General features: G+C 38.1%; 1 protein-coding gene across 2 annotated transcripts in view; it reads left to right on the top strand.

Moving 5' to 3' along the window:
• Nucleotides 1–27,971, top strand: part of ACSL4 (acyl-CoA synthetase long-chain family member 4) — a 67,965-nt gene that overhangs the window by 34,801 nt on the left and 5,193 nt on the right. The window contains exons 3-15 of one of the 2 annotated variants that reach the window (XM_004685700.2): nucleotides 5,036–5,275; nucleotides 5,788–5,965; nucleotides 7,341–7,450; nucleotides 7,565–7,703; nucleotides 9,733–9,883; nucleotides 10,082–10,205; nucleotides 13,825–13,896; nucleotides 15,129–15,268; nucleotides 16,028–16,200; nucleotides 17,551–17,625; nucleotides 20,530–20,721; nucleotides 22,249–22,363; nucleotides 25,118–25,275. In XM_004685700.2, the coding sequence (XP_004685757.1) occupies nucleotides 5,048–5,275; nucleotides 5,788–5,965; nucleotides 7,341–7,450; nucleotides 7,565–7,703; nucleotides 9,733–9,883; nucleotides 10,082–10,205; nucleotides 13,825–13,896; nucleotides 15,129–15,268; nucleotides 16,028–16,200; nucleotides 17,551–17,625; nucleotides 20,530–20,721; nucleotides 22,249–22,363; nucleotides 25,118–25,275 (1,855 nt within the window). In that variant the 5' untranslated portion in view covers nucleotides 5,036–5,047. Of the gene's footprint in view, nucleotides 1–4,754; nucleotides 5,276–5,787; nucleotides 5,966–7,340; nucleotides 7,451–7,564; nucleotides 7,704–9,732; nucleotides 9,884–10,081; nucleotides 10,206–13,824; nucleotides 13,897–15,128; nucleotides 15,269–16,027; nucleotides 16,201–17,550; nucleotides 17,626–20,529; nucleotides 20,722–22,248; nucleotides 22,364–25,117; nucleotides 25,276–27,971 lie in introns of both variants that reach the window. The other variant, XM_012727221.1, reaches the window with a different exon arrangement.

Below are 27,971 nucleotides of genomic sequence, written 5' to 3'. Positions count from 1 at the left end.
CTTGCACTTGCACTGAAGTGGCTGCGGCTAGCTTGCAGTGCTGTGTCTAACCCATTACACCAACAGGGAGGGCCCTAACTTAGATTTTAACAGGAGCACTCTGGCTGCTGAGTTTAGGACTTACCATAAGGGTGGGAGTGGGGAGATCTGATTAGCTATTGCTTTTATCCAGTTGAGAGCTAATGCTGACTTGAGCTAGGCTGGTTGCAGTGGAAGTGGTGAGAAGTTGAATTTTGATCATCTCTTTTTGAAGTAGAACTGGTAGGATACTGATGAATTGGGTATAGAGTGTGTAAGAGAGAGAGGAGTAAAAGTGAATGTAAGGATTTTGGTCAGAGCAACTGGAATTTACAGAAATGGCCAAGACTAGATGCGATAGATATCTGGGAAAATTATTGACTCAGTTTGGAACATATTAACTGATCTAAATGGATTTGCCACTATATAAATGCATCTTTTTAGGAAATAGCTGGATATACAAATTTGGTATTTAAGGGAGACCTTAGAGACCCTGACCTAAGTCAGGGAAGCACCATCACACTATAAATGAGCTATTGAAAGCAGACAAAATGAGATCAGTATGGGAGTCAGTGTGGATAAAGAGGCTCAAGGACTGAGTACTACAGCTTTTTCAGATTTCAGTGAGATACTAGAGCCTCAGCAGATTGAGAATTAATGGTCAGAGAAGTTGAAAGGAGAAACCCAGTAATTACCAATTTTGCTTCCTGGAAGCCAAGTAAAGACATTTTAAGTGGGAAAAGAGGGGCCAACTGTGTTAGCTGTGCTTGTGTGCCAGAGATGAGGGCACATCTTGGGGTATGAACATGAAAATCATCAGTGACCTTGATCGGAGCAATAGGGGTAAAAGCCTGCAGGTTGTGGGCTTAAGAGAAAATAGGAACACAGAACTGGGAGACAGAGCATAGTCAAGGGATCCTGAAGAGGAGAATAAATGGAGGAGAAGGAGAATGGGGCTGTAGCTCAAGAAGAAGAGAGGGGATAGCTTTAAAGATGAAAAAAAAAAATAGCCTGTTAATGTTATTGTAATGGGAACATTTTAGTAGAACAGGAAAAATTAATGAGGCCAAAAAGAGAAGAAGCAGCAGAACAGCACCCCAGCAGAGCTGGGAGCAGCACTAACCCATGGCAGAGAAGGGAGAGAACAGGGTGTGTGGCTGTAGATGTGAACAGATGGGTACAAACAGTGGTGGGCATCTGCAAGTTTGCAGACTTTGCCACTTCTCAACAAAATAGTAAGACAGTTGAGAATGGGGAAAGGGAGGAGGAGGAGGAGAAGAGAGCAGAGGATGAGCCCCAACAGAGTACACCAGTGAGCGGACTAGTGTGCTTTGCCTTGATGACTCAGTTGAGGGCACCCTTGTGGTCTTAAAGTTGAGCATTCAGCACAGGCATGCTTTTCTCTAGCCAAGTTCAGCAGTTGGGCAACATGATCTAACTTAGAGGTGCAGGTGAGGTAGAGAATTGGATTTAACCAGGCTGTGGTTTTGCCAAGTAAGTTCACCAGTTGCAGACAGGATTGTTAAGACTATTCCATGGACTGATTATTGCCCATGGATTATAACCTGGTATTCTGTTTCTGTATTACATTGTCAAAGGTGACACAGAGTAGTGTTCACATATTTTCTTAAAGTTAATTTATCAGTAGACATGTGTGTAACCCTGGAGAACCTTTGACAGGGACGGATTTCAAGAGGGTAGAGCATCAGACTTGGTTATGGGCTTGATTACCATTTGCACTGTCCCTCATTCTCTTCTCTGCAAGATGACCAAACAGACTTATCTGTAATTCAAATGTTCAGCTGAAAACGAGATCCCAAGTTGTCCTTTCAAAGGCTGTCACAGCTCTCCCACCAGGCAGATCTGCTTTCTGTTTTTACCTGTACTTGTGTTTTCATGTCCATAGAAGATTTTCTTCAAATGCATGACCCATGCCCCCTCATCGCTGCCCGAAAGAATTTGAAAGCCTCTGCACTAAATGATCTCTTTAGTGACACTCCATCTGAATGTCCTTTTAGCCTTGCCTACTGTGCATGTGTGTTGACCATGTTTTTGTGTCTCTGTACTATGAGCCTTGTATAGAAAACATTTCCCTACCTCCAAGGCTTACATATATATGCGATTAAGTGCGTATTGTAACATGAATAACTACAAATCATACAATACAGTTTAAATCCAACTAGTTTATCCCTTTCAAAACTGTCTTCTAGTTCTTTATATATTTTAAGTCTAACAATTTCTCAAATGAAAATGAGTTGGTACTCACACCTCTGGGGCATTTTATCAATATGAAGACTTTTTAAATCATCTAGAATTTTTTATGAGAATTTGTTTATTGAAATAAGCACTATTTTATCCTGAGTTAATTTTCTTTTGGATTTCCTTTATAGTACCAGCAAGGACCTATTTTAAAAATGTATATGTTGTTAGGTAGGTTATCATTTGTTATTATCCTTTGAGGTTTATAAAGAAATGTTATAAATGAAGAGAAAGAGGTCTTGGATTTTATAGGGTGAGAACTACTGGTCTGTCTCTATACTTGTCTGCCATTCATTTTTATCCCTGGTTATATTGCCATCATTTCAACATCCAAGCAGCTATTTCAGGTGATGTTGGAAAATAAAAAAAGGAATGATTGTTGTGAAATTGGGTAGCCATGAAATGTTTAATGGAGGAGGGGATTATTAGAGGAAGGTCTTGTGTATGATAAGGCATTTAACGTAACTTATCTTGAGGAAATGAATGATTAAGAAAGCAATTTCTAGGTAGCCCACATCATAAAACTTGATGTTGGAAGAGCCCCAGGCCAGAAAGTGACAGTTCAGGTTTGCTGTTGCCACTTGGGTTTCTTGGATAGATTTCAAGGAACTCATGTTCCCCTGAAATTGTGTATATTGTTTTACACATTTTTTTTTATTATTATGCCTGATGAGCTTTTCTAATTACTTTGCATATAGCACACTTTCCTCCCCGCCTTCCAGACCCCAAATACCCCTTAACATTGTTTTACACATCTTTTGAGAGGAGTTGGAGTCCTAGTTTTTGTTGGATTCTCGAAGGGGGTCCATCGCTGATCTTAGCTCAAGTTCAGCCAGATGTCATTGCTCAAAGTTACACAGTTACTGGTAGACATGAGGACTTAACCCAAGGTCCTTTTTGCTTGTAGATTCTTGCCAATTCTACCACACTCAGTTGAAGGATATGAACAAAGGCAGAGGTGGGGTTAAGCTACTTAATTTGTAGTAATTGGTATAAAAATACACAGCTGGCTTGTGGTCAGTTGAGTTAAGTCTGTCAGTCCGTTTCCACAAGAACTGCAGAAGGATGAAGTTCAACTCATCTCTTCAAAGTGAGCTAACATATGCATTTTTCATAATTGAAATACACGGGTACTTATGAACATATTTTTCTCAACTGAAGGCAAGTACCCTGAGAGACTTTATTAACTCAGAGGCTGCTTCTGCAGTTCCTCTCCAATTTGCCATGTTTTGTGACCTTCAGCAGCCCTCTCCCCCAGTTTTCTGATATATCAAATCTGACTTGATTTGTCTTATCAAGTGCTACCGTAGCCTATTTAGCCAGTGTATCTCATGGGTCCCAGCCATGCTGGTGCCATTATTGGCATTCCTTCCTCTCCCCCAGCCCTTCCTACCTGTTTCTTCACATAGCTCCCCTGAGCAGAATGTCTTCTATTCTTTCTCCATCATGTCCACATCACCAACACAAGGGTCAGTTGGATGTTAACCCTCCATAAACCATACCCCCCAAGTTAGTTTTGGTCATTTTGTACTTCCTTTGAGCTCATAATACATTTATTTATGCAGTCTTTTCCATTTCTTTATAAACGCTATGTTACTTAGTAATTTTGCAGGGCTTGGAAATGCTCTACAGTGATAATCTTGGGGGTGGAGTTCCAGGAAATCTGGGTGGGATTCTGGACACCTCCAACCCTTGTTTCAGCCAGAGCACTTCCAATTTAACTTTTACCTTTGTGCAGTCTGCATGAGTTTATTTGAAGAAATAGGTCAGCATCACACCCCTCACCTCCACTGTTTGAAAAACACCAGATTATCTTGTGTGCTGATTGCTTCATAAGTATTAACTTGTCTTGAGTAAGGGCCAGGCCATATACTACTTTGCACGTAATGCTACTATTTTCAGGCAACTGGTGTAATTCTGAGTACAAAGGACATACTTAGGAAATGATTTTTTACTGTATTGCTGCAATTGTGGAGATAGGAGAGAGTGAATAGCATTACTTCAGAAATTGATCTTAGCAAAGAACCCAGAATGATAGTTCTGTGTTAATCTTTGAGAAATAAACTTACATTAGATTTTTATTTCCTCTTGGATAAAAAAAATCTAATCCTATTTAAAGCTGCCTAGCCTACATGTGTTTTTAAGAAAATTCTTAATATTGGCATTTCCTATTCTGCCGAATCATGGCCAAATTTTAATGTCATAGTCATGCATTTTTTATGCATTAAAATAGTGTTAATATGACTTCCAGAATGATGTGTATGTAGAACACAGTATACCCAAAAACTTGGGGTAGAGGAGTTTATGGCAATCATGAAAAACATCAGCCTTTCAAACCAGTTATTTCATCTTTCCTTATCTTATCAATTATAGTAACTAAACCTGATATTTCAGTCAGTGGTGCTATCAACTTGTTAATGCTCTTTTGTTTTGTTTTTTTCCCTGCTCTCTGCCTGGTTCATTGTCTTCATCTGCAGGTGTACTTTATTGTTGGCTTCCAAAGATTACTAACTTTTATCTGTGTGAACTGCCTTGGCTATCCTGCTACTCTTGCTGCTGCTTCCGTTATTGCCTTCTTCAGCAAAATAAGGCTTTCCAAAGCCAAAGAATAACAAGAAATAAACACCACTATAGAAGCCTTGCCATTATGAAACTTAAGCTAAATGTGCTCACCATTATTTTGCTTCCTGTCCACTTGTTGATAACAACATACAGTGCCCTTATATTTATTCCATGGTATTTTCTTACCAATGCCAAGAAGAAAAACGCTATGGCAAAGAGAATAAAAGCTAAGCCCACTTCAGACCAACCTGGAAGTCCATATCGCTCTGTCACACACTTCGACTCGCTAGCTGTCATAGACATCCCTGGAGCAGACACTTTGGATAAATTATTTGATCACGCCGTGTCCAAGTTTGGGAAGAAGGACAGCCTGGGGACCAGGGAAGTACTAAGTGAAGAAAATGAAATGCAGCCAAATGGAAAGGTTTTTAAGAAGGTACAGCATCTTTGTACTTATTACTATTTTTTTTAAGATTTATTTATTTGTGCATACAGAACTGGGGTACAGGCCAGAGGTGCAGGGGCAGAGAAAGGATTCACCAGTGACAGAGCGGGGAGCTGAACAGGCAGACTGACTCTGAGGGGAGCAGCAGGCCGGTCAGGAGAGGTCAGGCGGGTCAGGTCAGGAGAGGTCTGCTGTGACTTGTGGATCACCTCCGGGGCAGGCGGAAGTGGCTTTAGCTTCTTAGTGCTGTGCTTTAACCCACTGTGCCACCAGGGAGGGCTTGTACTTATTTTTTTTAAAGGAAAAGTAAATTCTGCTTCATCCTAAGTCATGCACATTTAAATCTGTGCAGGCATTCTCTTGTAGTGCTGTATAACTCATTCTCAGAAGGTGCTCAGAGCTTCTGAATATGCACTTAAGAGCACTTTTAGATGCCTGCATTGAATTGCATCTTGTTTGTTTGTATAACTATACTAATACTAGAGAATGCTTCATTTTAACAGCTAATTCTTGGGAATTATAAATGGATGAATTATCTTGAAGTGAACGAAAGAGTGAATAACTTCGGCAGTGGACTCACTGCCTTGGGACTAAAACCAAAGAACACCATTGCCATTTTCTGTGAGACCAGGGCCGAATGGATGATTTCAGCACAGACCTGCTTTAAATACAACTTTCCTCGTAAGTGTCTTCATTTTTGGAGGGAGGGAGGGAGGAGGAGAGCGCTTTTCTTCTATGTGAAATTGTCCTTAGAGTCTCCAGTTTTAAAAAAAAGGTGGGCTTCAGTATAGTATTTCTACACAAATTGTGTCCACAAAACAGTAATATTGTAATGTGTGGCTAAACTGCCTTAGATAACTGCTCTGATGTACTTCTAAGAAATGGTATGGGAATTGGCAACTTTAAAGGAAAGAATTTGAATTTTGCTTTTCAACTGGAAGTGAATTGTATTGGAAAGATTTGGCACACAGGGATATTTTTTAGGAAGGGATACAGAATAATGATTAAAACAACAAAGTCATTGCTGAGGCTAATTCTACTTCATTGTTTTACTTTGAGACCTCCTATTAAATTGATTGCAATTTATGTATGAAATAAGTACATGCAGCTGAATTGGCATTAGCTGTATTATCCAGAAGGTAGAACTGGGTATATTTCTGATTCTTCAGCATTCAGTTTTGCCACTATACAATAAATGGTTTTTTAAAAATGAACGATGCTGTATAGTGTCCCATAGTAATCACTCATGCATATGTTGAATGAAATTGGGCACTACAGGTGTAGCATAGAAATTGAGAATTTGCATTTCAAACAAATAGAAAATAGATAATATGAGAAAGATCCTCTGTACCCACCGTGACCCAACTTCACCAGTCTACACCTCCTAAAAATTGACTGCTCTTAATTAACCACATGCCTGTTTGGTTACCAGCCGAGAACTGAATTTCCAAGTTCAATCTAAGTTTAGCAGATATTCTTTAGTTCTACCCGACCTTTCAGTTTGTTTTCATTGGTAGTGCCTAAAGAGTAGATTTTCTCGACCTCTCCAATTAAAGCTTTAGATCACCCATCCGCTTGGACTTTGGAGCCTCTTTAAAAATAAATGACTTTTGGAAGGAGTAGGAATGTGATTCATGACTGACTTTCTGAGTTGGGATCCTCCAAATTTGAGGATTCTCTGAGACATGTCTGTCCATTGGTACTGTGATCAGTGAAGGTGTGTGTCACAAGGCTAGGCTAGATCTCACCTGAATTAAGAGTTCAGCCATAACCTATTCACCTTAAGAATCTTAATTGACTGCAGTCTAACCAGCTGTGGCATTTCCAGTATTTCTGTATCTAACTTTCTAATCCTAAGAAGTTATAAGAAAAATTGGGAGACTACCAGAAAGTGTGATATGAAGCTGAAGGGTAATTACAGAAGTTATGGAATCAAATTCAATTATAAAATACCTTTGGGTCTGTGAGAGTACCCATCATTCAAGCCTGTTTTAAACAACATACCTAAAAATGTTTTTCACTTAACTTTTATGTGTATTTTTTTTTAACTATGTAGTCGTGACTTTATATGCCACACTTGGCAAAGAAGCTGTAGTTCATGGATTAAATGAATCTGAGGCGACCTATCTGATCACTAGTGTTGAACTTCTGGAAGGTAAACTTAAGGTAATATGAAATTTTCTCTTAGTTCATGCTATGCTGTCAGGATAGGAAAATGTTCAATAATTGAGTTTATTGCGGGCCCATGTTTAATACTTGAATTTTCTTTCTGTTTAACAGACTGCATTGCCAGATATTAATTGTGTTAAACATATCATTTATGTGGACAATAAGTCTATCAATAAAGCAGAATACCCTGAAGGATTTGAGATTCACAGCATGCAATCAGTAGAAGACTTGGGATCCAAACCAGAAAACTGTAAGTAAAGTAGTTAAAACATATCTCTTCAAGAATTGTTATTTCAATAAGTTAGGCAAAGAAGAGATATGAGTGAAAACTAAATTTCTTTGAAGTTTTAAAAACATTTGAAAAATATCAAAACCATAAATAATTAAGGTTTTCCCTGCCTTTCTCTTCAAAAGGGAGCACTGTTGACAGTCCAGTTAAATTAACAGCAAGGAACAAATGAAGAATTAAAAAATTTTAAGTATTTCAAGTATTTAAGTAATCTAAAACATGTATGTATGGACATTTAGGAAGAGGGGAGTTATATTTTCACTCATCTTTTTGTTTAGTTACTGTTGTGGAATAACAAAAAAAGTTATGTCTATGATAGCTACTTTTTTATAGACTAGAAGATCCTTTAAATACTAACATTTGTGCCTCATGTTTTCATTTCACTATTGTTATATTTTACAAAAGTATCCATAAATTATTATGGAGGGAGGACTTCACAACAGATTATTGGAGAAGCACAACTCTATAGCAGAGTTTGACAAATTAGGCTGACTCTTTCTCTCATAAACTTTGATTGAAACCTATCACATCTATTTACCAGTTGTCTGTAGTTCCTCTCCCTTTACAACAGTAGAATTGAGTAGTTTATGAGAAGCAGCCATCTGGCTCTCAAACTAGAATGTTTGCCAGATGATCTTTGTAAAAACAGTTTGCTGACCCCGTTCAAGGAGACTAAATACAATCTGTTGGGAAAACCTCTATTATTTTCCTTTAATTATTGAATAAGGAAAGGTAGCCCTGGAGCTCAGGACCCTTTACTATTTTCTGCCTTCAGCCAGAGGACTGGAAGCAGTAAAATTTAGATATAGTTTAGGTATTTTTTAATATACCTTTGATGAGAATGAAGGACTGATCCAAAGAGTCAGACCCAGAGTGGGGAAAACACAAAGAACCAATAATTCAGATACCCAAGAATTATTCCAACTGCAGGCATGAGTGAGCTGTGAGAGAATGAGAGCAGAAATACAAAAAGGACCTCCTGCTATAATTTTTTATCTGATTGCATTTTCAATAATTAAAAATGTCCTATACTGGGCCCTCCCTGGTGGCACAACGGGTTAAAGTGTGGCGCTATGAAGCTAGCCATAGCCACCTCAGCACCAGTTTGATCCTTGGCAGGGAGGTGATCCACATGGCGTGGCAGACCTTCTCCTGACCCACCTGCTGCTCCCCTTAGCAGTGTACTTCATCAGTTTGCCTGTTCTGCTCCCCACTCTGTCTCTGGTGAATCCTCTCACCACCCTGCACTTCTGGCCTGTGTACTCAGTTCTGTATGCATAAATAAATAAATCTTTTTTTTTTAAAAAAAAATAATTTCCTATACAGATACCAATACACAACTATAAAAATAGTAGGAAAGAAGATAAGTTTGATGTCCTTTGACTTTTGCTTGTGACCTGGATGTAATCTTAAAATAATTTTAAATGTATAAATATATAATGGCTAATTGAATTGAATCTAATTCAGTGTTCTTGATTCAGTTATTTTAAACTTATTTTTCCAATAACTTGAAAATTAGTTTGAGTAGATTTCAATTAGGAGTGTGTATGAGTGTTACCGGTAATCTATTCCAGATATACAGGATCAAAGTTTTCAGACTGGGGTCCAGAGATAGTATTTTAAGTTAAGAACCATAATCATGTCCAAGTATCTCATTTCAGAGATGAGAAAACTGAGGCCCGAAGTGCTTATACACAATGATTGATTGCTTTGATTATTCAAAGCCCTAGAAATCTTTGCCACACATTCCTCTATTTATAATACTTTGGAGAGCATGAACAGACAGGGGTTAGGCTAAATATCGAAAAAGAGGCCAAACAGTAGATGAAATTTCAGTGTGAGGCAAATATCATTTTATGACCAATTTAGTTTTGTTTATTACCAATAATTTACAAATGCTTTTTTATTATTATATCAGAGTCTAAATATCTACATTTAGCAACTTCTCTTTTAAATTAAGAAAACACGGTGCTCTGTTTTGTTCATTCAGTGAGCATTCCCCCAAATAGACCAACCCCGTCCGACATGGCTATCGTCATGTACACCAGCGGCTCCACTGGAAGACCAAAGGGCGTGATGATGCATCACAGCAATTTGATAGCCGGAATGACAGGCCAGTGTGAGAGGATTCCTGGACTGGGGTAAGAGATAATTATTTGGCCTTCTGCTTAGAAATCAGAGCTCATATTTGGCGTTCTCTAAATTCAAATCAATATTTATATGACAAGGTTATTGATGTTTCTCATGTACAGTGACTTTTTAAGAATGGCTAAAATGTTTCTCATATATATATATATATATATATATATTTATATTTATATTTTTTCTTTTTTTTTTAGACCAAAGGACACATACATTGGCTACTTGCCTTTGGCTCATGTACTAGAATTGACAGCAGAGATATCTTGCTTTACCTATGGCTGTAGGATTGGATATTCTTCTCCACTGACACTCTCTGATCAGGTGACACTTTTTTTTCCCAGCACAATTATATTAAGTTACATTGTGTAGTTGAGAGTATATTATTAAAAGGAGAGATTTTAATTCACTTAAAACTTGCTTCTTTACTTCAAAACTAGCTTCCATGAGCAATATGGAGCTGTAATAAACTTGGGTTTTGTTATTGCTTTAGCTACATATTTGAAACTATAATTACTTTCATCTTGCCTTTCTCTGTAAGTTGTTACTTTGGAGAGGTTGGCTAGAGAATATAAATACACTGAACCTTTTTGACAGCCTATGGGGTATTTTTTGTAAGGCAATGTGGTGGCCAGAATTTGGCCCAATTTTGTTGAGTTTTCTCTAGAGCTATTTTTACTATATTATACAGTAGCCACCAGTGATGTTGAAATACAAATCAATTATAATTAGATTAGAAAAATTCCATTTCTTTGTTACTCTAAGAAACTATGTTTAGAACCTTCTTAGTGGCCATGTGTGACTAGTGGCTACCATACTGGATACCATACATTCTAATAGCTATAATTGGAACTTTTCTATCATCTCAGAAAGTTTCTTTGGGCATCACTGTAGACTCTCTAAAGGCAGCTGTCAGTTCCCTATTCTTGGGGTATAGTTTTTCCTTCTCCCTCTTGTTCAGAGCTGGTTGTTCAACAGTGGATATGACAACCTTATGCATTTTAACGCCATTTGAAAGATACACACTCCATACATACTGTCCACACTTATTCTTCATTTCTTCTTTAACACATTTGCTTTAGAAAAGTTTCAACCAGGCATCTATCTGGGGAAGGAACTTCTAAGGATCATGTGAATAATCTAGATAAGAGACTGAGTAAAGGTACATTTCAAATATTTCAGGTTTTGCCTGAAACTATTGCAATAAAATTTCACTATATCACAATGAATCATGCACATTTTATTTTCAAGTATATGGAAAAGTTATATTCACACTATACTGTAATCTACTAAGCATGCAATAACATTTTATCTTAAACAGTATGTTATACATTAATTAATATGACACAGAAGTAAGTGAGGACATACTGTTTGAAACTGATACCAACACACTTGCTTCAGGCAAGGTTGCCACAGTCAGTCACTTGGTAAATTGTGCGCTCTCTGTGAAGCACAGTAAGGTGATAATGCAATAAAACAAGCTACGCTTGTGTAGGCAGCGATAGCTTGACTTCGTAGCTTCTGCCACTCCCATTGCTGCAAGCTCAGTTGTTATTTTCAGAACCCAGGCAATGCTGTCTTCTGTTTGCGAGTCGCAAGGGAGCATGCATTTGGTAAGAGGATTTGGTGTTTGCAGTTTGCAACTGCAATACTTCTGGGGTTAGTAGTAGCATTTCACAAGTGGTTTGATGGTTTGTAAAAGATTCAGACAAAAAAGTTAAATGGATACTTCTTTCCTGATTTGAGATTCCAACCATCTGTTTTTGATGTCTTAACTGAAAATGCACAAACCTTCAGTGCCTAGATAAAAAGCAAAGAGCAATTCTAGCAAGCCAGAATGACCCTTGTGTTCTTATCCTGGTTGTTACCAACCACCCCAAGGTTAACCCTAATACCTATAAAATGTTTTTTCCATGAAAAATAGTTCTGTGTTCCAAACATCTTCCTACTTTATACTTTTAGGAGCACATCCACTTTTTAGGATAGAGAATTGCTGTATTCAACTATACTATTTGTTAAAAGTTCATGTCTGATAAAATACATGGAGAGAAAAAGTAAATTATCAGTAAACTAGTAGGCAGCACTCAGTTCAGTAAACTCAAAATAGGCCTGTGAATAAGACTAGAGCTGAAATTGTAAAAAAGAAACTCAGAAAAATCTACAGTAATTGCTACATATTAACACATTGCAGTGGGGGGTTTCTTATGTTCAGAGATGTTTTTAAAATGTGAAAAACATTTCATTAAGCTCTAAGTATGATTTTTTTTGGTTCCCCCTGGGAAGCCAAGAAGCCAGGGACTAACAACCTTTGTTTTCAATGCCTTTTTGAAAACAATAACCTCACTGTGGGAAAGGGTACAGTTGAAATCTGTTGCTTGTCTGATTTCATTTTCTTAGTCCAAATAGTATACATTAGAAGGCTGCTAACATCTATCAGGAACATTCACACCTACCTTTTAAATGAGACTCAAGTCTTACTAGGAATCTAAAATCCAAGAGTCTGGCTCACATAGGAAATCAAAATGGTAGGAGACCAGAGCCCCACATTTGAAGCAAGAAGATGATAGTGATGTTTTCACAACTAAGGCTTCTACAGTCATATTAAAACTGATATATCGGCCCTCCCTGGTGGCGCAGCGGGTTAAAGCGCAGCACTGAGAAGCTAAAAAAGCCACTTCCGCATGAGTTCGATCCCCGCCTGCCCCGGAGGTGACCACATGGCGTGGCAGACCTCTCCTGACCCGCCCGCTGCTCCCCTCAGCAGTGTACTTCGTCGATCTGCCTGTTCTGCTCCCCGCTCTGTCTCTGGTGAAGCCTCTCACCGCCCCTCAGCCTCTGGCCTGTACCCCAGTTCTGTATGAATAAATAAATAAATCTTTAAAAAAAAAAAAACTGATATATCACTAGGCGTGATGAAGAAATAAGGAATGGTTGCTTGTGGCTACTATTATCCCAGAAATGCTTTCTATAACAAAAAAATGACTTGAGACACTTAGGCTGACTCAAAGCTCTGTCAAAGGGCATAAGAGCCCATCTTTCTCTCTACAGAAGACTACAGAGCTGCCCTCCTGTGTATGCTGTGCCTGTGTGCGTGTAGATTGCCACTCACAATGTGCACATACACAACACACAAGGAGTTCTTTTATTTCCTTTATCTGTCTTAAAAGTAAGATAAAAGCAGTTGCGCTCTATGAGCAGAACCTTCTCTATGACAAAGCTGGTAGTACTGGTGGATCACCACACTACTACTAATTATGAGTTAATCTTAGGCCACGTTTGCTATGGTTGGCATGAATAACGAACTGCATTATCTACCTTCCTCGATGGACAGTTTTTCTACCTACTGACTTGTAATTTAAAATGCCAAATAACATTTACATATAAGAGAAGGTAAGAAAGGAAGGAAAGAGGGGGGAGAAGAAATCCACATTAACATACGTAGGTAGGTACCTCCATTTGGTCATGACAGTGTCTTTAAATTAGTATTTCTATGTGATGTTAACTGATGTTTATAGTGGTGACTCTGAGATAGGGCATTGCCTTCTACCTAATCAAAGTTAAAATTATCTTCAGCATTGTCTTAGTGTTCATTCTACCTTAGTGTTGACCTTTGTTTCTTTAAATAAAAGTTCTGTGCTATATTTGATATTACGTATTTAGAAAGTTTGGCCTACCAAAATGTCCCATCCTTCTTTAGTTTGAAGAATTTCTATTTTAAGAAAGACTGACATATGCCAGAGAAATAATATACAAGATAAAGCACTTACACTTTAGACTATGGTTATGGTTATAATAGGTATAATAATTGTAACAAATAAGTCACAGAGCAATAGGAGATCAATTGCCATGTGTAACCTTTCTTGTTATTGTTATTACTTGAATAACAGCATTTTCCCCACTAAGTTTGGTTTCCCTAATCCTCGTTACTTTTTATGTAATACAGTCCAGCAAAATTAAAAAAGGAAGCAAAGGAGACTGTACTGTGCTAAAGCCCACCCTCATGGCTGCTGTTCCGGTGAGTACAGAATGTGAATGTCCTCCTTCATTTTGTGCACTTCAACTTTTTATCAAAGTAATACTCTATGATATATGGGTACATTACATTTTAATACTTTGTTGAATATATGGAGTGTAAATGGGAAGGTGATACAGCAAACTTCTGAAATGCATGCCAATATTGGAAAATTAGACGACAAAAATGAACTAATTCACATTACCTAGTGTGAGAACTGGTCATTCCATTTTTTGAATATAGGTAACTTTGCTTTATAACAATGTATATGATTTAGGGGAATAGCTTCACACCTCTTTGGTTGTATGTTACTCATCTTAGCAATTGTTGAGTATACAACATGCTCTTGTGAACTGTAGTCACCATGCGGTACATTAGATTCCAAGCACTTACTCACCTTCGATCTGCAAGTTTTTACCCTTTCAACAATATCTCTTCCCAATTTCCTGATGCCTGGCCCCTGGCAACTACCAATCTCCTCTCTGTTTCTATGATTTTGGCTTCCTTAGATATCTCATATAAGTGACATCATGGAGCAGTTTGGTCCGATCTGACTTACTTGATTTAACATAATGCAAGGGATCGTTCTATAGTCCTCATTGTAAATGGCCTATTCTAATATGGAGACACCATCTATAGTTACTCATTGTAGCACAACTGAATTTACACTAGTCATTTGTAAGTATTTCTAACTAGTCATTTGTACATAGGTGTGCTTTCAATAATTCTTGTTAATTTTGCTAAGTTTTTTTTTAATTGAGGTAACATTGCTTCACAATATGATTTAGCAGAATAGAATAGGTTCACACCACTTCAGAAAACATAATATAGTATTTTTGATATTTGGTGTAATAGTTGCAAGGTGGTATTGTAATAATAAAGAGAAAAGAAAAGCATCAGGATTAAATTGAACTTAATAGGGTGCTTTTTGAGAAACAAGCTAATATATTTGAAAGGAAAGAATTTTTAAGAATTATTTTTCTATAAGAACATAATGAATTGTTTGTAGTCTATCTAACTTTTTTTTTAAAATGAGATAAACTTGTGTCTAGAGCTAAAGTAAACCCTATCCTTACACAACTTGAAATAGCAGTCAGTAGATTTGATTATATAATGCAGATATGTCCGTTATACTAAATAACCTTTTCTAAGATGTTGGAAATCAGTTATCTTTACTAGAAAGTCTCTCAGTGTATTTTTTTCCCAGATTAGTGAATATTTTGCTTACATTTTAGGAAATTATGGATAGAATTTACAAGAATGTTATGAGCAAAGTCCAAGAGATGAATTATATCCAGAAAACTCTTTTCAAGATAGGGTATGACTACAAATTGGAACAGATCAAGAAGGGATATGACGCACCACTGTGCAACCTGTAAGTACATATCATAGACAAGGGTTTGGGACCTTAAATCTTTGCATGTTCTTACCTCTGGGAGGTGAATAGGTAAATGGCAAGTCGGTGTAGCTAGAACATCACTTGCCATGATCCTGAGGTTGAATTGCTCCTTTATTCACTTTTAATTCTAAGCAGCAAGCAGAGGACCCTAAACTCTAATTTTGGCAACTTCACAAATTTCAATTTCTGAGTAACTATTTAAGGCTTAGTTATAAAATTTGGTCTCATGAAATAAATGCTGTTAAGTTTTAAAAAGACTGCTATTTCTACCTTTAAAAAAGTCATATTCAAGATTTGTTCTGCGTGAAGATCAGGCTTATTGCATTGATGAGTGTAGCAAGTCTGGGTCTATGAAGGTTACTTTAAATGCAGCGCATGGGGTGGGTGGGGATGGGGATACATTTTTCATTAGAAGGGAAACAAGATCAATGACTAAATGTGCCAAAGGTAACATTAATTTTTTCCACCTGACATCATTTTATTTGCTGTATGTCAGAGCAGTTTCCTGACACTGAGTGGTTGTGGGATTTTTGGCATTCGCAAGTTTTTCTGGCTTTTTTTTTTCTTCAAGGTGCCACTAGCTGTGGTGTTGTGAACCTCTCATGATCTGCATGGTTCTGAAAACTTAGTTGTTCAGCCAAACATTTTGAAAGCTTTCCTAAAGCTGACAAATACGCATGTTGTCCAGAATAATATCTGTCTGTATTAAAATCATTTCTCTCCCCTTTTATTAAGGATACTGTTTAAAAAGGTGAAGGCCCTGCTGGGAGGGAATGTCCGTATGATGCTGTCGGGAGGTGCCCCACTGTCTCCTCAGACACACCGGTTCATGAACGTGTGCTTCTGTTGCCCAGTGGGTCAGGGCTACGGACTGACAGAATCGTGTGGCGCGGGCACAGTCACTGAAGGTGAGCAGTTTCCGTGTGGCAAAGAATTGTCCACTCACATTGCTACTACACTCCCTTGCATGCCCTTGCTCATGGAATGCCTTTTCAGTAATTCAGTGCAAGCCTACAGAATTTCAGACTCTCTTACTTAAGAGTATCGGTGCTTCCCCGACCCCCATAAATGCCTTGTAAATATATAGGCTACGTTGTCGGTCCTCAAAATTTCTAGCACCCCAGTACTTTCATGCTCTCTCTAAATGATTATTCCTTAGAAAATTGCACTCTGGGAATAAATACCACTTGCATTTCCCTTCTTTATTCTGTAATCCTGCCAGACTTCTTGTTTGTTTTCTCCTCTGTTGTTTTCCTTTTTGCCAATAGCCTATAGCAGGGTCTCTCGGCTTCAGCATACTTGAAATCTTGAACCAGTAAGTTCTTTTTGGTTAAGGCTTTATTGATATTGGAGGATGGCAAGCAACTGGATGGAATTAGAAATCCTCCCCTCCCCTCTCACTTGGGACAATGATGTACAGTTCAAACATTGCCAAATATGCCTCCAGGGTGAGGTTGGGGGGAGGGGAGCAAAATCACTTAAGATTGTGAAACTTTAGGGAATATATAGGACTTTTTTTGAATATCCTACTTAAGTTCTTTGTGTCCAAAATGAATGCCGTCATCACAAGCCATATAGTTTGAAGTCATTCTGATTGCTTATTTTACTATCTTTGACTTTCACCAGGTCCTTCCCATTTTTCAGTGGATTATCCCTTCCCTGTGCCTCATTTGGCTTCCAGCCTTTTATTTCTTCACATCACTGTGATAACAGCTTTGCAGTCACTGTGTCTGCCTGTATCACAGAACCTCTGATTTTATCCTGTTTACTTTTATGAGACACCTCTACCTTGTTTTAAGTACTGTCCATATCAGCCCATCAAATCATTACAGTATGTTCTTACGTGAGGGAGGTTCTGATAACTATCCCCACTTAGAAGTTGAGAAAATGGGAGACCTCAGAGATTAGGTAACTTAACCAAGGTACACAGCCAAAGAATGAGTGCTAGAGAAAGGATAGCAATCAAAAATCTGGCCCATCAGAGTTCTAGGTACATAATGGGGGAACAGCACTCCTTTGAAGAGAGATTTTTGTACTTGATTTTCAGAAATATAGCCATGAGGAGCGAAAATCATGTAGCAACACCAGAATTGCTTGCACTGTTAGTATGAAGTTGAAGTATGGAATGACGATCATACTTTGCACTCCCTCTCACTTTGGACTCCTTTTGTCACCTCTTTGTCTCTGGATCGAATCCCACTCTTCTGATCTCACACCAGTATGTGGTATGCTAATGTCTATTACTTTTTCCTCCCTAGTTACTGACTATACTACTGGCAGAGTTGGTGCCCCTCTCATCTGCTGTGAAATTAAGCTAAAGGATTGGCAAGAAGGTAAGTCTTTTATGATGAGTGAGATTGTAGGTGTGGTGCAATTTGCTCTGAGCCAAAAACTTCCATTTCCTTCAGGGTTAGCTTGTCTGCAATAGCAGGTGACTCTGAGGTTGCTCGTTGGCTGGCTCTGTTCTTCAGTAACATCCTTAGATCTCCAAGAGCAAAAGAAACTGGCATCTAAGCATCATGATTCTGATCTTGGGAATATTTGATAGTAAAGATGGAAAAACTTGTGGGTGGATTATTCCCTTACCCACTAAGTTAGAGGGGTATGAGCATGTGCACACAGATTTTATCCATTGAAGCCCAACTTAGCTGCTTTGTTTGGAGCTAGAAAATGAAACTCCTGATTTTCAGGGGGTGGGGAGACTGATTCCATGCACTCACCACTTTCTTAGATCTTGCTTCTTCCACAGCAGATATTTCTGTAGTTGAGACTCAGCTTTCCAAGTAACTGTATAATTTGAATTTTTGTATGTAACTGCAGAGGCAGGCTACTGAGAGGAAACCCACCCTGTGAAGACATTGTGGCGATTTTTTTTCAGATCTGCTACAGGCAAAAGCAAGTCAGTCTGATGATATTAATGAAAAAACAATAAGCATATACATTAGCTGCATATATTAACAGATAATTAACAGCCTAATTTTTTCCAGTTAAAGGAAGAGCAACTGAAAGCTTAAGATTTTATGAAAGAATATTCATCTGAAAATTTTAATGGACCAGTTAGTTACCTTGTAGGACTTAACTCTTAGTTTGTTCCAACCCAAGAAAATGGGCTTTATCTGCCATAGAAGTTTCTTAAAGTTTGTCTTCTATGCAACTTTTCGTGTAAATCATTGCTGTCGCTCTGTGAGCAAATAACAGTTCCCTTTTAAAAACCACATTTAAAAGCCAGTTTCATTTGTAAGGGTTTTTATATCATGGGAAAATAAATCCTATGTTCTCCCACGGTAATGCCTTCCCAATTTTAGAATGAAAATCTGAGGAAGGTATAGGTATTTGCCTGTGTGTAATGAACATCAACATCTGAATTGTTTTATTAGCTGGGTTAGGTAAAAAGGCATATAGTAAAACTTGATAAAGGGAATTTTGCCTTTAATTTTTATTTGATGATTTTCCTGGTATTATGTTTTAATGCTAGTTTGGGGGTGCGGTCCCATTTTAAGAGCAGCTAACAGCTGCAAGAACTTTGCTCTTAATCCTTCCAAGACAAAATTTAATTGACAGCTTGACTTATGTATTCAAATTTTGGCATACTTTCCTTAAAGTAAGCTTTATTTTGAGTTTCTTTGTATTTCAAATATTCTCTTTCTAAAAATATTTACTTTATTTATTTATGCATATAAGAACTGGCTTATAGGCCAGAGGTGTGGGGGGTGAGAGCATTCATTACAGACAGAGTGGGGAACAGAACAGGAAGATCGACTGAAATACACAGGTGAGGGGAGCAGCAGGTGAGACAGGAGAGGTCTGCTGCACCATGTGGGAAGCATCCCTGGGTGGGGCTCAAACTATGGCTGCAGTGGCTGGTGATAGCTTCATAGGGCTCAGACTTTAACTCCTGCACCACCAGGGAGGCCCTTAATTAATCTTTTTTGGAGGACATTTTCATTTATCTTAAACAGATAACATTGATTTACAGTACCATGTTAGTTTCAGATGTACAACTCCGTGCCTTGACATCTATACAGAGTCATTCATTACTTAGAGACCAAGGTATGTTTTACAAAAAGCATTCATTGTTAGGCAGTTTTGTCACTGTGTAAAATCATAGAGTACAACTACTAAAACCTAGATGGCATAACCTACTATACCCCTAAGCAGTATGGCATAGCCTGTTGGAATCACCATCATATGTGCAGTCCATTGACTAAAAGCTTCATTAAGCAATGCACGCCTGCATACAATACCATGACTTCCACCAGCTCCAGTCATCCCCACTACCCATTCTACCTAAAATACTATTTATTTTATTAAAGTAAATCTGACATACAGTGTCATTTTAGTTTCAGGTATATGACATGAATGATTTGGCATTTGCATACATTAGGAAATGATCATCACAATAAGTCTCATTATATTTTCCTAGCTACTTTCCTATTGGAAATACCATATTATTGATTAGCATTTCTCCACTGTTCCTTATATCCTTGACTTGCCAGAACTATGCTTTATTCAGTAATAGATAATGAGTAGTAATCTAATATTTCAATAGTTATTGCTAGTTATTTCAGTGTTTTAATTTTAATGTTGTGACTGGCCATAGGCAAAATCCCTGCTGTCTCTCAGATCTTCCTTTTCCCTCTCAGTGCTGTTACCTTTCACAGGAATTCACTAGCTGTTCTTTTTGATTAATATCCCCTTAGGAAAAAAATCAAAACATACTGACACAAAAAAATTAATAATTTGGGCCCTCCCCGGTGGCGCACTGGGTTAAAGCACAGCATTAAGAAACTAAAGCCACTTTTGCAAGAGTTTGATCCCTGCCTGCACTGAAGGTGACCCACATGGCGTGGCAGACCTCTGCTGACCCGCCCGCTGCTCCCCTCAGCATTGTACTTCGTGGATCTGCCTGCTTTGCTCCTCCACTCTGTCTCTGGTGAATCCTCTCCCCACCCCTGCACCTCTGGCCTGTACCCCAGTTATGGATGCACAGATAAATAAATCTTTAATTTATTTATATAGTGCTGGAAAGTTTTGAGCTGGGTGGTAGATTATCATTGCGTTTTCATTGCTGCTACTGAAATCTAAGTAAATTTAAGTAAATCTTAGTAAAAACAAAATAATATTCTCTCATAAAGTGACATAAAATTTGACAGTAGAAATGTATTTGCATAGGAGCTCTAACAATTAATGCAAGTAAATTTCTAGAATAATAACTAATTTGCTTTTGTGACTTTCAGGCGGTTATACAATTCACGACAAGCCAAACCCCAGAGGTGAAATCGTAATTGGCGGACAGAATATCTCCATGGGATATTTTAAAAACGAAGAGAAAACAGCAGAGGATTATTCTGTGGATGAAAATGGACAAAGGTGGTTTTGCACTGGTGATATTGGAGAATTCCATCCCGATGGGTGTTTGCAGATTATAGGTCAGTGTATTCTTGCTGTGCTTTTCTTTAGTTTTTGTAGCTTCTACAAGTATGAAGGGATATTGTTTGAGTCTTTTGTAGGGTTGACAGTTCACCAGTTCACTCTTTGGATCGGTTCACTCTTTGGGTGAGCTATGTAACTTACGTCTGAATGTCTCCATCTGTAAAAGAGAAACAATACTGACCAAGGAGTGTTGTGAGGATTGAATGCATTGATGTGTATAAAATGTTCAGAGCAGAGCAGTACCTTCACCTTACCAAGTGGTGATAACAGTAGCTACCACTTTAGGGGTGGGGAGAAAGAAAATAGTAGATTGGTATTGAGGAAACAAATTACTCACAAGAGATATTTTATATTTTTGGTCAACTGCCTGTGGATCTGTATGACTATTTTCTGTAATATACCCTATTCCAGATGTTTCTCATCTGGCATATGAGAAAAATCTCTTCATCGAAGGGCCAGTATGTATACACTTTCTGTCCTCCTGTTTGTCATTCATATGACTGTAGACAGTTCTGTACTCTAGAATGTAGTGTCAGTCCTCAACATTACTTTGCTTAGTCAATCCAAAAATGTTCATTGTTTTGATATTGTCCTCAGTGACACTATTGAAATAAACTTTTAAGTTCAAAGAGTCATTTCAAAACAGCCATGTGTGGTCCACTTTAATCAGACAAAAGTTAAAATTAAAAGAAAATGAGCATTCTGTAGGGTCCCAGACAGGTCCTTTTCAAGTCTTAACATTTCCTCAGTCATATCTCCAGTCCATTTGAATATGTCTTGACCCATTTTAGACCTGAAAATACTTAGTAATTTCCTGGGAAAATTGATTTGTCATCTAGAGGTTTGATCTACTAAGGGAAATGCCCAAAAAATATGATTAAATCTACAACCAGTATACCAGCCTCCCCACTCTCTCTTTGTTTTATCCTTCACTTAGCTGGAACCACATGTGTGTCTGGGCATGTAGCAGACGCGGGGGTTATGAGTAGGCAGGTCAGTGCTGAGGTACAGGTCGTAAATCAACACCTGATGTTTTATTTAATCTGTCTTGTACCAATGCATTCTTTGGGCACTGTCATTTTAACAAAGTCATGTCAAAGCGGGAAATAGTGTGTTCTGTACACCATACCATTATTATGCTGCCTGCCGATGGAAGGTGTAGGCATCATTATCCCTGGTAAAACTGAGGGTTGGAGAGGTCAACTTAATATGCCCAGGATCACATAGCTAGAAACAGGCAGAGCTCCCATTTAAATCTGATGGTCCAACGTCCTTGTTCTTTCTATTAATGTCATTGTAATATTTAAGATTTTTACAGTGTATTAAATATTCAGTATAGGGTGTAACATTTTAGCCAGTACTTCTTAAACTAGGCATTTTCCTTTTAGCTGATGTGTTTGGACAAGCATTATAAATGACAAGATTTTAGAAGAAGAGGTGTCTTTGTTAAGACGTGGCAATGAAATTTAGAATTGTGCATACCTTAATAAAACAGACTGTAATTTAACATTCATGATTTATAGATCGTAAGAAAGATCTGGTGAAGTTGCAAGCTGGAGAATATGTCTCTCTTGGGAAGGTAGAAGCTGCACTAAAGAATTGTCCTCTTATTGATAACATCTGTGCTTTTGCCAAAAGGTAACATTTGTGTGTTTCATATACTTACAATGAAAGGATCATTGGAAAATAATTTGATCGTATATAATCATAAGGGTAGCATGTAAGTTTCGTCAGAGTTGAGTAACATTATACATTTCTGAAAGTTCTTGAATTCACCAACTTGGAGATCATTTGAGATAATCAAGCATTTTTAACTGTTTATTATATACCTATGTCTCACTCACTAAATAAGTGCTCCACTATGCCAAAGCTATTAATACTTCATTTATCATTAGCAACCATTGAGGCTTAGCAGATGTAATGTTATTTTTCCATGAAGATAACATCACTTGTACAAGATTTCTAAATCAAAAACCTGAGAGATTCAGGCATTTACTTTATATCTTAATATGGTTTATTTAATGAGCATTATTACTCTATTCAAAAATAGTTTTTTTGGTTTGTTTGTAAAGACAAAACATAACAATGCCCTCTTAACCAAGTTAAACATGTCAAGTATATCCACATTGGCCCTGCAACCAATCACCACAACTTTACCATCTTGCAAAACTAAAAGTATTATCTGTTGAGCAAGTCCAAGTCCTGAACTTCCCCTTTCCCAAGCCTCTAGGGGCTACTGCTCTAGTTTCTGTTCCGTGAATTTGACTACTATGCATACATATTAAACAAACCATACACTTGTTTTTCGTGACTGGCTAATTTCACTTAGCATAATGTCCTCAAGGTTCATCCATGTTGTAGCATGTTTCAGAATATTTTTTAAGGCTGAATCCTAGTCCAGTCTGTGTGTAGACCACACATTATTTACCCATCTGTCCATCAATGGGCAGCTTGGGCTGCTTCCACCCTATATATATATATATACGCATACAAAAGCTGGGTGTAGTTCAGAGTTGGAGGAGGCGTGAGAGGATTCACCAAAGACAGAGTGGGGAGCAGAACAGGATCTACTGAAGTAGATTGCTGAGGGAAGCAGCATGCAGGTCACGAGAGGTCTGCCGTGCCATGTGGGTCACCTCCCTGACCGTGGATGGAACTCCTGCTGCAGTGACTGCAGAAAGCTTCATAGTGCTGAAACTTAACCCCTTGTGTCATCAGGGAGGCCTCTGCTGCCACCTCTTGACTTTGATGCATAATACTGGCAAATATCTTCATGATCCTGCCTTCAATTCTGTGTATATAAACCCAGATGTAGGATTGCCAGGTCATGTGGTAGCTCTATTTTAATTTTTTTTTAGAAACTGCCATAACATTTTCCATAGCAGTACCAATATTTTTACATTCCCACCAACAATGAACAAAAGTTCTAGTTTCTCCATATCCTTGCCAACACTTCTGGTTTTTGATAGACATCATATTGAGAATGAGAAGATTTCTCACTTCTGATGATTAATGCTGTTGAGCAAATTTTCATATGCTTGTTGGCCATTGGTATATCACCTGTGGAGAATAGTCCTATCCTTTGCCCATTAATGTTTTTCTTATATTATTATATAATACAGTGTTGTCAGCTGTAGTCACCATTACATTACATCCTCAGACTGTATTCATCTTATAGATGGTTTGTATTGTTTATGAACCTCTCCTTCCACTGCTCATCTACGCTCTGTTGCTATGGGTTTTTTTAAGTTTCCACATAGTGGGTGATGCGCAGTATTTGTCTCACTATACTTAGCATCAATGTCCCCAATGTCAGGCCCTTCCTGGTGGCATAACAGGTTAAAATGCAGCATTATGAAGCAATCCATAGCCACTGTAGCACAAATTTGATCCCCAGACAGGGAGGTGACCCACATGGTCCAGCAGACCTCTCCTGACCAGCCTACTGCTCCCCTCAGCAGTGTATTTCAGCAGAACTTCCTGTTCTGCTCCCCACTCTGTCTCTGGTGAGTCTGCTCAAACCCCCTCCCCCGACACACACCTTCTGGCCTGTACACCAGTTCTTGTGTGCATAAATAAGTAACTCTTTAAAAAAAAATGTCCTCAAGGTCCATTCATGTCCCATTCATTCGTTTATGGACACTTAGGTTATTTCCACACATGTTGGCTATTGTGAATAAAGCTGCCAGGAAAATGGGACTATGAATATCTCTTTCACTGAACTAATTTACAGTCCCACTAACTGGACACAAGATTTCCCTTTTATCTACATCCTAGCCAGCAATTGTCAGCCCTTCTTTCTCTTTTGTGCTAGCCATTCTGCCTAATGTAAGGTTTCACTGATGATTAGTGGGTTTTTTTGTAAAAGTTCTTCTATTTATCTATTTTTGCTTTTGTTGCCTGTTCTTATGGTATGATATCTGAGAAAAATGGTGTCAGATCCAATGTCCTGAGTCTGTGCTGTATATTTTATTTTTTTCCTAGGAGTTTTATGATTTTAGCTTTTATCTATTTAGGTCTCTATTCATATTAAGTTAATTTTTGTATGTGTTTTAAGAAAAAGTTCCAGTTTTATTCCTCTCTATGTGGGTATTCATTTGTCTCAACACTATTTGTCGAAGAGACTGTCCTTCTCCCATAAAGGGGTTGTGGCACCTTTGCTGATGATCATTTGACTATATATGCAATGATTTACATCTGGGTTCTCTATTCTCTATCATCAGTTATAGGACTATCTTTGTGCCAGTACTATGGGTCTTATATTTCTTAATGAAACTTTAACAATAAGAAAATAGTAATTTAGAATGATCTGAAATCTTCAATTGACTATACTTCATGAATAATTGTTCTCAGTGTTTTAATGTCTATTTTGTTTTATTTTCTAATTTTTAGTGACCAGTCCTATGTGATCAGTTTTGTGGTTCCTAATCAGAAAAGGCTGACACTTTTGGCACAACAGAAAGGGGTGGAAGGAACTTGGGTTGATATTTGCAATAACCCTGCCATGGAAGCAGAAATACTGAAAGAAATTAGAGAAGCTGCAAACACCAGTGAGTAACAAACTGCTTGTCTACTGAAGTCCCTAAATATCATCTAATGATAATATCTCTTACATTAGTCTTGAAGATAAGTGATTGTTTTAATCTTAAAATGGAAAGCCCTAAAAAGCTGCTCTTAATCACATAGTTACAATGAATTTCCATGTTGCAAGGGATCCTTAGCCTTAAATGTCTTGTAGTTGAGTAACCAATCTGGTCTTATTGTTTGTCACATCGTCTCTGCTAAATGGTCATCTGGCCTCTGCTTGACCTTCTCTGTCCTGGCAGCTCGAAATGATGCATCCCCGTGAGGATCCCTTATCGTTTATCCTTGTGTGTGCTCACTTGTGGACCCTTTTTAATCTACAGATTTCTACTCTTTGCTTCTATGAAGTGTCTATTTACCTTTGTTCGTGCTTCTTCCACAGTTTTCCCCTTCTAAGTGTTGAGTTTTTGTCTCAGAGTATTTTGATCTGACTGTACCTCTAGCTTTAGTCCTATAATTTAGTTTATTTGTACAGGCCAGAGGTGCAGGGGTGGTGAGAGGATTCACTAGAGACAGAATGGGGAGCAGAACAGGCCAACTGACAAAATATACTGCTGAGGGAGCAGCCAGCAGGTCAGGAGAGGTCTGCCATGCCATGTGGTCACCTCCAGGGTGGGGATTGAACTCATGCTGAAGTGGCTTTAGCTTCTTAGTGCTGTGCTTTAACCTGCTGCACCCACCAGGGAGGGCCCTAATTTTAGTTTCTTTTTGTCCTCGTTTTTCTTCTTCTGTTTGCTCTAAATTCTGGCAGATACCCTCAACATCAACATCTCGTCTGCCTGCTGAATTTGTAGTTTCTGTGATCAGAAATTTAATTTTCATGAGTTGTTTTCTGCCCTCTCAGCCTGTTTATGGATGTGGCCTTTTCTCCTGGGGCTGTTAAAGGGAGAGTCCTTACATGAAGGTTTCTACTGTTGTTATCTGTTTCCTCAAAGTTCTACTTTCTTCTATTGTGGGTCTTAGCCTGGGATGTATCTGCTGACCCTTGTCTGTACATTAATATTTGAGAGTGAGATGTACTAAAATCTGTTTGGAAGCTTACTGGAAAGTTACTTAGTTGTTACTGTCATGGGTCATTTCATTTCTTCGGGGAGAATTTCTCTGATCATTGCTTGGGGGACAACATCCTAGCTGCTAGCATTCTAGTAGCAAAACAGGAAATGGCATCAGGTGGGTGGGGAAGTCTTCACCTTCCCTGAGTTATTCTATTCCTCCCTGTATTGTGTCTAGAGTTCTGACTCCTGTGTTTCTCTAGTTCATTTTTCCCTTAAGTAAAACTGTCTCCAATCTGGTAGGGTAAGAACAGGATGAGGAAGAAACTGGCCTCTGAACATGCTGGGGCAGGGGGCAGCTTTGCGGTTTTTAGTGAACTCCTTCTCTCTGTCTTCAGAGGCACAGATTCAGGAGGTCAGTTTGCGTCTCCTCAGCACCTTGTCTATTGGCATTTAGCTTTGAATTCCCAGCTCCCAGTCAGTCACTGTTAGTCCACTTGCTTTTTTGATCTAAACCATGTTTTTTTTTTCTTTATATGTGGTATTTTATAAAACATTTTAGCCAGCAGACCATTATTCTTAGCCATTCTCTAAATGTACTGATGGCATAAGATGTGACTTCCATAATTGTGGCAGGCAGGCTGGTTCAGGATCAACCTGAAATTCTAGGGCGTTTAAAGCCCCATAAGTTTTCCTGTTCTTGGAATGAGGCATGTGCTTGAACAGTTCATGGACTAAACATATAATCATAAACTTTTCTGAGCAAAAAGATGGATCTTATTAATCTTCTGATTCAATTTCTAATTGCAGAAATATGTAAAATAGCTTTGTATGTGCTCAGCTAAATGTCTAAACAGATGTTTCCCTCATAGCAGTCCTCTTCTTGTTTTAAATGTAAGTGTGAGATATAGGTAGTATCATTAAAAATGCCAAGTAATTATTTTGGGGTGATTTGAAACTACAGATGGCTAGGAAAAGTCAACATTTGCTGCCACCTGCAGGTGGCATTTCATACTGTTCTAGGTAATTCAGAGAAAGTGCTGCTGTGTGTCAAATCATTTTTGTTTTTCAGCCCGGATTTTTTTCACTTGTTGGCCATTAATTATTCCATTTATAAGAAACTGTATGACTTCCCATTGTACTATATAGTTTGGGTTACTTAGTGCCTTAGCAGTTTCCAAAATGAAACCTTAAATGCAGTCATTTGCTTTGAATAGGACTTTAGCTAATATAATTTCAATATAAGAACTTTTATAAATATATTCAGTTTACTTATGTGCAACTGAATTATGGTGCCTTCCTTGTCTCAGTTTTGTTGTTTCTGGAGTAGGACCTGTGTATACAAGGAAACTAACGAGAAAAAATGGTTTATGAGCCAAATCTGTAGTTGAAAACTTAACCATTTTCCTTGAGAACCAAATGCAACCTGGATTGCAGATGAGATAATTTCAGTGACATTTATGAGTGTGAACTACACCTGTGACTTGTCAACATAGTAAACATGATTAATCTGAGCAAATTGTGTATTTCCTTTACTACCTCATCAAGTTTTATACTTTTTTTAATAACAGTTTATTTTTACATCATTTTGTGCATTTTTTTTCCATCTCAATTGTAATCCCCGCAGGTTTCCCATCACCAAGTCACCCGTGTGCCATCACCATAGTCCC

Source organism: Condylura cristata, unplaced genomic scaffold (assembly GCF_000260355.1).
Source record: "Condylura cristata isolate star-nosed mole 26May11 unplaced genomic scaffold, ConCri1.0 scaffold00019, whole genome shotgun sequence".
In the NCBI taxonomy this organism is placed as follows: Eukaryota; Metazoa; Chordata; class Mammalia; order Eulipotyphla; family Talpidae; genus Condylura; species Condylura cristata.
The sequence above is the reverse complement of the archived record's forward strand: the minus strand, read 5'-3'. Positions and strand labels throughout refer to the sequence as shown.